The sequence below is a fragment of the Acomys russatus genome, chromosome 1 (genome assembly GCF_903995435.1).
Source record: "Acomys russatus chromosome 1, mAcoRus1.1, whole genome shotgun sequence".
Taxonomy (NCBI): Eukaryota; Metazoa; Chordata; class Mammalia; order Rodentia; family Muridae; genus Acomys; species Acomys russatus.
The window spans coordinates 118,475,147-118,487,181 of NC_067137.1; the positions used below are offsets into that span (position 1 = coordinate 118,475,147).

Below are 12,035 nucleotides of genomic sequence, written 5' to 3' on the forward strand. Positions count from 1 at the left end.
TCTCAGTTAAGAATGTCTCCCCAGGCCAGGCGTGGTAGTGCACATGGTGGTGCACTCAGAGAGGCAGAGGCAGGTGGATCTCTATGAGTTCGAGGCTAGCCTGGTCTACAAAGCAAGTCCAGGATAGCCAAGGCTACACAGAGAAACCGTGTCTTGAACAAACAACCAAACAACAACAAAACAAACAAACAATGTCTCCCCAAAGCCAGGCATGGTGACAAATGCCTGTAATCCCAGCAGAGGCAGGCAGATCTCTGTGAGTTCAAGGCTAGCCTAGTCTACAAAGCGAGTTCAAGATAGCCAAGGCTACACAAAGAAACCCTACCTCAAAATAACAACAACATCTCTTCTTTCACTCTCTCCCTTGTTAGCTTAGCAAGGTTACTGTGGGCATGCCCCTCATCTCCTCTCCCACTGAAAAAAGTCTCCATCTTTCCATGTGTATATAATAATGAGTGGGCTGAGGTTGATGTTGTCACCCCAGAGTCATTCATTCATTCATTCATTCATTCATTCATTCATTCAATGGGAGAATGAAGATTAAGTGTTTAGAACAATGCGGGGCAGAAGATGAGCGCTCACTAAAGGTCAACTCTGGTCAATGCATCCCTCATACAGAGGGACTCTGTGATCTTCTCTGCCACACGGCGGAGAGACGCAGGCCCCGCCCTGCTTTTCGACTACAAGTCCCAAAAGGCCATGCGGCGCCGCACCTAGCCCCTCCTCCAGGCGCATGCGTAACGTCGGACGCAGACCGCGAGCGGGCGCCGGTGGCTGCAGCCAGCGGGCGGGGCGGGGCCGGCGGAAGCGGCGGCCTTTAGGGCGGAGCCGGCTCCGCTGTCCGCAGTCGGCCGCCGGCTAGCGGACATAGCGTCTTCGGTCGCTGGTTCCTCTCGCTCGCTGCTCCCTTCTGCCCGAGACCGCCCTTCTCGATCTCTCTGTCTCTCTCTCTCTCTGTCTCTGTCTCTCTCTCTCTCTCTTTCTCTTTCCCTCCCTTTCGCGGATCCGCCATGTCGGAGCCGGGCGGCGGCGGCGAGGACGGCTCGGCCGGCCTGGAGGTTTCGGCGGTGCAGAATGTGGCGGACGTGTCGGTGCTACAGAAGCACCTGCGCAAGCTGGTGCCGCTGCTGCTGGAGGACGGCGGCGACGCGCCGGCTGCGCTGGAGGCGGCGCTGGAGGAGAAGAGCGTCCTGGAGCAGATGCGCAAGTTCCTGTCAGACCCCCAGGTCCACACGGTCCTGGTGGAGCGCTCCACCCTCAAAGGTGCGCGGCGCCCCCTCCCCGGTCGCGTGGGGCTGCAAGGGGGTACCCGGACCGCCAGCTCCCGCATAGTGGGCGCGCTTTGTCTCCGCGGCTTCTCAAGATGGCCGAGTTGGGTGGAGACGGCGTCTCCCGGGGCGGGCCGGGCATAGGGCCGCATCCCTGCCTCCAAAGCCACATGAGCTTTTCGGTTTCGATTCCAAGCTCAGCCCGGTCTGGGAAGGATGTGTCTAGGGCAGCCTGAGTGCTGGCCCCTGGGTGGGCTTGGGTACCAGGTGGCGGGTGTGGGGGGGTTGGTGGGAGCCGGAGTGGACAGGCCCTGAGCACTCAGCATCTTTGCTCTCTGTGGCTGCCTAGGCGTAGGCCTCCTTTGGCCTCACAGCATCGTTGCTGAGTGGGTGTATCTCCCCATTTTCCAAACCAGGAAACCGAGTCCCGGGGCTTGTCCAAGGTCACCAGCTAGAACCCGACCTTAGACTAGACTCCACATACCAGTTTCCGGTCCATTGCGTGTTTTGCTGATCATGGCTTGAAATTGTTGCTTAGATGACCCTAATGACAGCCCTGTAACATTTAAGTCGCATTTCAAAGATTTAAAAACTGCTGGTTGGGGAAGGAGGCAAAAGCTGGCATACTCCACTGCCATCCCTGGTTCACCCTGTGGTCTGGGGCTTGCAGGGTTTCTTCCTCCTTGAGTCTTTAAAACCACCTTGTAGCATCTGGGAAGCAAGCGTGACACGCTGGTAAATGGGTGTGGCATCCCCTTAGGAATCCAGAGGTGCTAAGTAAAATTTAAAGTTAGCCCTTAGGGATTGATACCGGGCTGAGAATGTTTGCTAGCAAGTTCCTTAGTTATCCAAAGGCTGTGTGGTTCTGTTAGAAAACCAGCGTGGCTGCCGCTCTGGATACTTTGTATCTTTCAGATTGTTTGTATCTCTTAAAGGCTATTATTTACAAAATGTTCTTTGTGTCCTTCATTTGGGACAGAAGTTAAAAGATAGAAAATATTTTTCTTTGGTCCACAGGGAGTGTTTAAAGCAGAATGATGTTGGTGCTGTCTTAAGTGTCAGTGTAGTTTAAGGTTGTTTCCTTAACGTTGGCAGTTTGTATCTATCCCTGAACGGAGATTACCAGTGTAAAAGGGGGGGGGAAACTACTTTTGTCCAGAAAACCCTTGTAACTATAGAATATCTGAAATAAAAATTATCTGAAATCCTCCTGCCTCAGTAGAGTCCCTGTGAGCCCTTTCACCCATATTTTTTGGTTATGGGTGTGTGTGTGTGTGTGTGTGCGCGTGCAAATAACATCATTTTATTAAAATAAATATTAACCTATTTTTAAAGGTTTTGAGTAGTTTGATCCTAATTCTTTTATAGTCTTTGTTGCACAGTTTATGTGTTGAAATTAGTGGTTTAAATACGCAAAACCTATGACATGATTTTTCTCTCTCTGAAGAAAATTCCCAAGTTTTGCTCTGTGCTTTGGAGTGGTCATTAGGACTGCATTTTTCCCCCATGCATAGCAGTCTTCTTCCAAGGGTGGAATGGAGCAGTGTCTACGCAGTACACATTTCTTTCAGCAAAGGGATGATCCAGCATCCTAGCTAGGTTCCATAATGACTTGCACTTTTGAAAGTTGACTAAGGAATTTTTGACTGTCGGAAACAAAAATGCTTCTCTTTTGTGTTTATAAAAACCTTGTGTGCATTCCTAGCAATTTAACATGTCATTAATTTCTTGTTCACTTACAGAAATATAGGGAAAGATTTAAAAGTCCAGTTTTATGCCTTAAGGTCTCTTCCTCATTAGCATCTGTGTTATCTGTGCTGAGAGTTCAGCCCAGGGCTTTGCACATGCTAAGCACACCCCTTTTGTTGTTATTTGCTTGTTCTGAGAAGTCTTACAGTGTAGCTGAGTTGGCTTGGAACTGTGTGGGCCGAGCTGACCTCAACTCCCAGAGCTTGCCTGCCTGTCTCCTGGGGCTGTAAGCACATGTCTAACGTGGAACTGCGCCTCGCCTGGTGCAGACCCTGGGCCCTAGATAGGAGGGCTTGCTTTGGGTGGTTCTCAGGCTTTCACATTGGCTTCCGCACACTTAGTAAGGTATGTGTAAGCAAGAGTTGATGGCAGTGAAAGGTGAGGAGATAGCACCAACTGTGATTAATAATATAGCTGATTTCCTGAACTAGGACATTTGTTTTTATTAAACTTTTTAAATGATTTCTTTTGATTTTTTTAAATGTGCATTGGTATTTTGTTTGCATGTATATCTATGTGAGGATGTACATGGGTGCTAGGAATTGAACTAGGGTCTTCAGGAAGAGCAGCTAGTATTCTTAACCTCTGAGTCATCTTTGCAGCCCAGAAATTGTTTTTTGTTTTTGTTTGTTTGTTTTTAAATTCTAGCTACCCCTCTTTTTTCTCTCTCTTTAAAAGACAAATTCTCATGTATCCTAAGGTGCTCTCAAACTCCGGTGTAGCCAGGGATGCCCTTGAACTTGTGATTTTCCTGCCTCAGCCTCCCAAGTGCTGTAGTTTTTACTGTGGTGCTGGGGAGAGTGCAGGATTTCCTGCATGCCAAGCAAGCACTTCACCAGCTAAGCTGTGACTCTGGCCTCTTCTCACTACTCTACTTAAGAAATTTCTAAACATATTGTAAAAAATATAGAGAGGGGCTTTTTTTTTTTTTTTAAGACAGGGATTCTCTGTGTATCCCTAGCTCTCCTAGACTCACTTTGTAGACCAGGCTGGCCTCAAACTCACATTGATCTGCCTGCCTCTGCCTCCCAGAGTGCTGGGATTAAAGGCGTGCACCACTATGCCCGGCTAGAGGCTTTTTTCCCCCACCAAATATGTTCTTTTTTTTTTTATATATATATATTTTATTTAACTTTAATCTATGTACATTGGTGTGAGGGTGTCAGATCTTGGAGTTACAGACAGTTGTGAGTTGCCATGTGGGTGCTGGGAATTGAACCCGGGTCCTTCGGAAGAGCAGGCAGTGCTCTTAACCACTGAGCCATCTCTCCAGCCCCAAATATGTTCTTTTTTAAAGCTACCCCAACCATCTATAAGCTTTGTATTAAAGTACAGGATTCCTCAAAGTATGGAATAAAGATGGTGACTTTCACAGCTTACCTTGAGTGAAGCATCAGCAGGTGAGTTACAGCCTTTCACTGAGAAATCTCCTTTTTGCAATTCCTAGTCCAAGAGAAATTATTTTCTTCTAGATAAAAGGGTATTTGATTCTTAACTGGATGGTTTACACTGTAAAGATGTTTTTGTAGCACTTCTCACTACCAGTGCAGGTTTTTCTTGTGGTTTGTTCCTGGCAGGTTGGTGGTATAGGAACATAACCACTATGCCGCTGTGACTGGTGTCCTCCAGCATTGAGTGCCCAGCAGAGATAGATAATCTGGTGATGGTGGTGTGTGTGTGTGTGTGTGTGTGTGTGTGTGTGTGTGTGTGTAAGAGGGCACCACACATTGTTTTCACTTAGCTCCATTTTTAGGGTTGGAACTTATTCTTCACTAGAGATGGTGGCTGCTCTTAGTGTCCGTGTCTTAACTGGCAGCACAGTGTTTTTAGGGCAGGTAATTCAGGTCTCAATTCAACTCTTCATTAGTGCAGAGATGGCTGCAGCCTGCAGTGTAAAAGACAGTCCATATAGAGCCTTCTATGGATCCCAGTTTCATAAAACATAGCTGTGTGGAGATTAGGAAGATTGTTTTTGTGGGCTTTCTAAAGTTTTTCTAAGGATTTAATATTCATGAGAAATTACGAAATTTAGTAATTGGAGTTTGTTTTGTGTTGGCCAACTACTCCTGGACATAGGCCTGCCCTGAAGTGTGGTTGATTACCCAGTGAGACTTTTCCCTTTGCCATCTGGTATCCATTGCAGATAGCTTGTTGATTAGGGCTGGAGCCTGTGTCCACACCCTTTCACAGTGCCGCGGCCCTGGCTGGCTGGAACCTGTGTAGGTCTTGAGCATGCTGTCACAGTCTCTGTGAGTTCATACGCACATCAGCCCTGTTGTTTCTGGAAGGCACCTTTTCTTTGAAATCTCCACTACCTATGGCTCACAATTTTTCCACCTCCTCTTTCAAATAGCTCCCTGGTTCTTGAGGGGAGTATCAGTTATTTTTTCTAAATTAATATTAACTGAGAAAGTACTAAGTCCTTGGGCCTGGGATGTATCTCAGTTGGTAGGGTACTTATGTGGCTCTTGGTTTGATCCCCAGTGTGGCAGTGCATGTCCACAATCCCAGCCCTTGGGAGGTGGGACAGGAGGTCAGTGTTGATTCCAAGGCAGCCTAGACTATCTGAGACCTTGTCTCCAGAAAAGAAGTACTGATTACCAAGTTTCTTGGGTCTCAGTGACTTTCCTTTAAATGAACTCCAGTTTTGTGTCAGTTATGAGTAGTAAGTGTGTGTAATGCTTCCTTAATGCACCTGACAGGATGCTTCTATGCAAACCTTCACATTGAGAAATCCTGACTTTCCCAGAGTTCTTAGCCCAGTGCCAACATGGACAGTGGCGTGCCAGCGAAGTCATGGTTCTCAGTGCCGGAGATGAGGAAGGGATAAAGGAAAGGTGTCGCATGGGAAAAGAGGGTCCATGTGGTGATGGTGGCCATCATGATACAGTATTGGTCTGTTTCAGATTTTAACGGGGAAAAAAGATGAAAGAAAAGCCCGGGCATTTGTAACAAGTCATTTGGTGTGGGGTGTGAGGTGAATGCCTTCGTCTATGCTGTGCTTGGCAGAAAGCTGGGAGGGAGGGGCCAAGCTTTCTCCCTTTCCTACTGCCCAGTCACCGTACTTGGTGAGACGTCCTCAGGTGAGGGCAGTGCAGTTCTTAGAGCAGTTGAATTCCACTAAGACACAGGGTGCTCCTAATTTGCACTGGTAGTTTGAGATGTATCGGTCTGTCTGCAGAAGCATGCACATTCAGATGCCCCTGACAGTTGGCCAGTGTCCACCAGTGTGGCACAGCACAGCATGCTGCTCAGGAGCTCAGCAGGCCGGTCCAGCACTTCCTGAGCTCTGCGATTTGATTCCTCACCTGTGTTTACTGTGTAGTAACCAGCAACTCACAGGCACCAAGAAACTGATTCAAGATTTATTGAAATGTGCCACCTGACATAGCATGTAGGCTGTCTGTAGATAAGCTTCTAGGTAGAAGGCGTTTGCCGCCTTCCCAATTATTAACAATTAAATAATCGAGTATTTTTCCTCAACTTCAAAAATTTTTGTAGAAGTAGATTGTCAAGTTTTTGGGTTTGTTTGTTTTTGTTTTACTATTTAGAAGATGTAATAATTTATAGAGAAAAAGGGAGAACACACACAGTTTTGGAGACAGTCCATAACTCTGGCTAACATGGAGCTTACTTTGTAGACCAGGCTGACTGGACCGTGTGGTGATCCTCCTGCCTCTTCCTCCCCAGTGCTGAGGTCACAGGTGTATGCCATCAAGCTTGGCCTTTTACAAAAAGAGTATTTGGTAATACTTTCTCAAACATCATAACATTCTGTATGTGGGGTTTGGGCATATGCAGACTTTGACTTCTGTATTTACCCGGAGTATGTATGACAGGACTGATCCAAATGTGTTTCGTACCTACTGCTAATGACCTCTTCAAGTTACTCTCATGGGTGCTGGAATTTCACCAAAGTTGCAGGATTGCCTTCCAGTTCTTCCTGCCTGAGGATTATGTCATTGGGCGTGCCTTCCGAGCCAGCCTGAGCCGCTCTCTGCTGCACTGCAGTGCTCCTAGTGTTGAACTGCAGCATTTGCTAGAAATCCCTGACTCACCCTGGAGTGGGCCCTTCCTGCTTGCTTAGGAAGTGCAGGCAGCAGGTTGAGCCCCGCGTCTGACTGCGTCTTTTCTGTGATTGCATTTGTATGAATGATGACCACTGGGGAAGAAATGCTTCAAAGTTTTCAGTTGTGCCAAGGGTTTCTTTTAGTGATTATAGAATCCCCTTTTATTGTCTGTGTTACTTGAGTGTTATTTGATGATGCATTTTATATGGTTGTGGAAAGTTTAGAAAAACCAACAGAGACAGGAGATATCTATATATATGTGGGGGTTTTGCTGTTGTTTTTTGTTTTGTTTTTTGAGACAGGGTTTCCCTGTGTTAACAACCCAGTCTATCCTGGAACTCACTCTGTAGGCCAGACTGGCCTCAAACTTCTCAACTGCTGGAACTAAAGGCGCTCACCACCATACCCAGCGAGACAGTACTTCATAAGCCAGTGCCTTGACAGCTATAGTCCAGGGCATGCCTTGATGTGCACTGTCATATGCTTGCAGTGGATACCAACTCCCACATAATGACAGTAGTTATTTTAAAAACAAGAGGTTGTCCTAGGCATACTAGAATGTTCTGCCACCCACTTCTTCCTCCCCTTCCTAAAATGATATAAAAAACAATTGTTTGGAAAATAATGTCTCTTGGATAGATATATTACATATCATGCTTTTTTAAGTCTGAATTTTGTTTTTAAAGTTAGCTTACAAAGAAATTATTTTCATATAGTTTTTGTCTACATAGGTGTCATTTTACCTTTTTTGTTCCCCAGTGCTCTCCCCTGCTCCCCAAATAATTCCTACTTGTTTTCATCTCACATATATGCCATTACCCTTTTTACTCTCAACTCCCTTAAGAGTGCTTCCCCTCCCCCCACAGTCCCCTTTCAACCCCCTCCCCCCAACTTAAACCCAAAGCCCACATAAGAGAGGAGACATTTTGTCTTTACTCTGGTTAAAGTTGTACGGTTAAAATTGACAAAGCATATAGCATTTGCTCTGGCTCTGTATTTTATACCTGAATTTCAAGGTCTAATTGCTAAAAGAAGCCTTGTAGACGACGCAGTTCAGTGTGCCATGGCCTTTGCTGCTCATGAATTTGAAGCCCACACCACTCGGCCTCCGTTAGCATCTCGTGTTAGGTTTGTTGCCTTTCACCTACCTCATGGCTTCAAAATGAAGGGGAGGCTGCTGTGGAGGCTCGTGCCCTTAATCTCAGCACTCCGAAGGCAGAAGCCAGTGGAGGTCTGATTTCCATAGTGAGTCCTAGGCCAGCCAGAGCTATACAGTGAAACCCTGTCTCTAGGGGTCAGGGGAGAAGAAAGGGGATATAAAAAAGGAAATGTATTAAATAATCCTGTTAAACAAACCTGTAAATTGTAGACTTTGCTAATGTTGATATTTCATACTATGAGTCATTGTGGAAATAATTCACCTAGAATGTTCACATGCCTTGGAGGTTATTGATAGAGAAGTTGGCATTATCTTTTAGACTTAATCTTTTATTTTGAGACAGTCTCACGATATAGCCCTGCTAGCTTCAAACTGACTGTGTAGATCTAGCTGGCTTTAAACTCACAGAGATCCACCGTCCTGTGCCTCCCAGATGCTAGGATTAAGTGCCTATGGCACTACATCCAGATCATTCTTACAGTTTTTTCCTTAATTCTGATTTTTAATATGGAAGTCTGGTTCACATGCCTCTTGAAGCTGTTACTGCTACGTTCCAGTAAGCTTGCTGTGTGGTGTGGCCTGTGTGCTGTGTGGGTCCCACATGGTCCATGCTTTTGATTAGCTTAGGTGGAAGAGGGACTGGCAGGTGCTTGACAGAGCAGCTGGGTGTTAGCAGGCTTCCAGGGTCTGGCCCTGCTGTGTGCTGGTGGAAGGCTTATGTAGACGTGCAGGCGTCAGCATTCTCATGGGCGCTCTCCAGCTGAGTGCCTTGGAGAGCATTACTTGGTACCTGGAAAACAGGGCTGACTGTGTGACATGGAAATGCCTGCCATGTCATGTATTAAGAGCTGAGTATGCAGCTGAGCAGACCACACTTGGAATGGGGAGAGACTTGACTTTTTGGGACCCAGAGGGTGAGTCTAGAGGCCAGGGACAGTGAGAAACTATTGGTACTGCCCACATCTCTGAGACTTCACTTGTGTTCCCAGGCACTCAGTATTGCCTGGAAGATACAGAGAAGGCAGCCTCCTTGTCCCCAAGGTCACACAGCAAATAAATGCTTAATTTAAGAGTCACGAAAACGTATTTTTTAATCGGGTTGTAATCTGAATAAATTATATTAATAAACAAATAAGAAAAATGAGAAATTTCTTATCAATGTGGTTGATATTTTGATTTGTAGAGGACGTTGGTGATGAAGGAGAAGAGGAGAAAGAATTCATTTCCTATAACATCAGCACAGACATTCATTACGGGGTGAAGTCCAATAGGTAAGTAGCATGAGCGGCACGATGATGGTGGGCCGCACACGTGATAGGACGCAGGCGAGATGCCTAAGTCAGGGTGCATTATGATGGTGGGCCGCACACGTGATAGGATGCAGGCGAGATGCCTAAGTCAGGGTGCATTATGATGGTGGGCCACACACGTGATAGACGCAGGCGAGATGCCTAAGTCAGGGTGCATTATGATGGTGGGCCGCACACGTGATAGGACGCAGGCGAGATGCCTAAGTCAGGGTGCATTATGATGGTGGGCCGCACACGTGATAGGACGCAGGCGAGATGCCTAAGTCAGGGTGCGTTATGATGGTGGGCCACACACGTGATAGACACAGGCGAGATGCCTAAGTCAGGGTGCATTATGATGGTGGGCCACACACGTGATAGACACAGGCGAGATGCCTAAGTCAGGGTGCATTATGATGGTGGGCCACACACGTGATAGACGCAGGCGAGATGCCTAAGTCAGGGTGCATTATGATGGTGGGCCGCACACGTGATAGACGCAGGCGAGATGCCTAAGTCAGGGTGCATTATGATGGTGGGCCGCACACGTGATAAGACGCAGGCGAGATGCCTAAGTCAGGGTGCATTATGATGGTGGGCCACACACGTGATAGACGCAGGCGAGATGCCTAAGTCAGGGTGCATTATGATGGTGGGCCGCACACGTGATAGGACGCAGGCGAGATGCCTAAGTCAGGGTGCATTATGATGGTGGGCCACACACGTGATGATAGGACGCAGGCGAGATGCCTAAGTCAGGGTGCATTATGATGGTGGGCCACACACGTGATAGGACGCAGGCGAGATGCCTAAGTCAGGGTGCATTATGATGGTGGGCCACACACGTGATAGATGCAGGCGAGATGCCTAAGTCAGGGTGCATTATGATGGTGGGCCACACACGTGATAGACACAGGCGAGATGCCTAAGTCAGGGTGCATTATGATGGTGGGCCACACACGTGATAGACACAGGCGAGATGCCTAAGTCAGGGTGCATTATGATGGTGGGCCGCACACGTGATAGACGCAGGCGAGATGCCTAAGTCAGGGTGCGTTATGATGGTGGGCCACACACGTGATAGACGCAGGCGAGATGCCTAAGTCAGGGTGCATTATGATGGTGGGCCACACACGTGATAGATGCAGGCGAGATGCCTAAGTCAGGGTGCATTATGATGGTGGGCCACACACGTGATAGACGCAGGCGAGATGCCTAAGTCAGGGTGCATTATGATGGTGGGCCACACACGTGATAGACGCAGGCGAGATGCCTAAGTCAGGGTGCATTATGATGGTGGGCCACACACGTGATAGACGCAGGCGAGATGCCTAAGTCAGGGTGCATTATGATGGTGGGCCATAGGTCTGCTGCATGGACACACGTGATAGGACGCAGGCGAGATGCCTAAGTCAGGGTGCATTATGGCACTTTCCAGTTTTCTGTACATGGTGCTGGTCTTAACGTTTGAGCTGTTATGTGCTTACTAGTAGGTTCGGGTTTCCATCAGATTTTATTCTTTGCTTTAATAACAATCTCTGCTTTTATCTTACATTCATCATTATAAGTGAGTAGAAAACATTCTTGTGTATTCTTTTCAGGACAGATCCTTCAAGCTAGTATTACTGTTTCATAAGAAAGGCATCAGAGTTTTAATGCACTATGTGGTGGCGCACGCCTTTAATCCCAGTACTCAGGAGGCAGAGGCAGGCGGGTCTCTGTGAGTTAGAGGCCAGCCTGTCTATAAAATGAGTGCAAGACAGCCAGGGCTACACAGTCTTTGGCAGAAGGGAGGGAGGAATGTTTTAATGCATGTTGCCAGATTTTCCACCTTCTAGAACGTTTATATCAACTTTTAATTCCAGTAGAAACTTTCAAGTTTCCATATGTGAAAACTGTCATTATTCTGCACTGGCAGTCAAAACTTCTTAGGCAGTTTCAAGACTACAGAGCTGTTGCTGAGTATAGTGGCACTTACTGTAACCCCAGCTATGAGGAGGCTGAAGCTAGGGATCTAATGCTCAGGGCTAGCCTGGTCTACAGAGAAGGGCTAGCCTGGTCTACAGAGAAGGGGAGACCTGTCTCAAAAGAAAAAGAAATAAGGGGAAAGGGCTGCAGAAGACTAGTGTGGATATTGTGTGGGTGGTGGGTAGAACTCTCAGGTAGGGGTTGCTAGTGTCTGCCACGCATGGAGTGGGCAAGCACGGAGATAGAAACTGACTGACAGCACAGCAGCAACACATATGTCAGTGTTCCTTCAGTCCCCATCTCTTGCAGTACTGAAAGCTCTCTATCACTGGGCACGTCACAGAACAGTCTACAGGAATCTTTACTTGCGCTATGGGGTTCCGGGGTGGAGGATGGGGGAGTTGAACCCAGGTTGGTTTGGCATCAGGGGCCCTTACACACTGAACCGTCTCATTGGCCTGTGTGCTGTATTTAGGGAAATGGGAGGACTAATGAAGTAGTGTCCAGAGGCGGGAAGAGAAGTCAAAAAATA

General features: G+C 47.3%; 1 protein-coding gene across 1 annotated transcript in view; it reads left to right on the plus strand.

Moving 5' to 3' along the window:
- Positions 1 to 964: 964 nt before the first annotated feature.
- The window catches only part of Dync1h1 (dynein cytoplasmic 1 heavy chain 1), a 65,603-nt gene continuing 54,532 nt past the window's right edge, over positions 965 to 12,035 (plus strand). The window contains 2 exon segments of the mRNA XM_051151562.1: positions 965 to 1,263; positions 9,430 to 9,517. Of these exon segments, the coding sequence (XP_051007519.1) occupies positions 1,011 to 1,263; positions 9,430 to 9,517 (341 nt within the window). The 5' untranslated portion in view covers positions 965 to 1,010.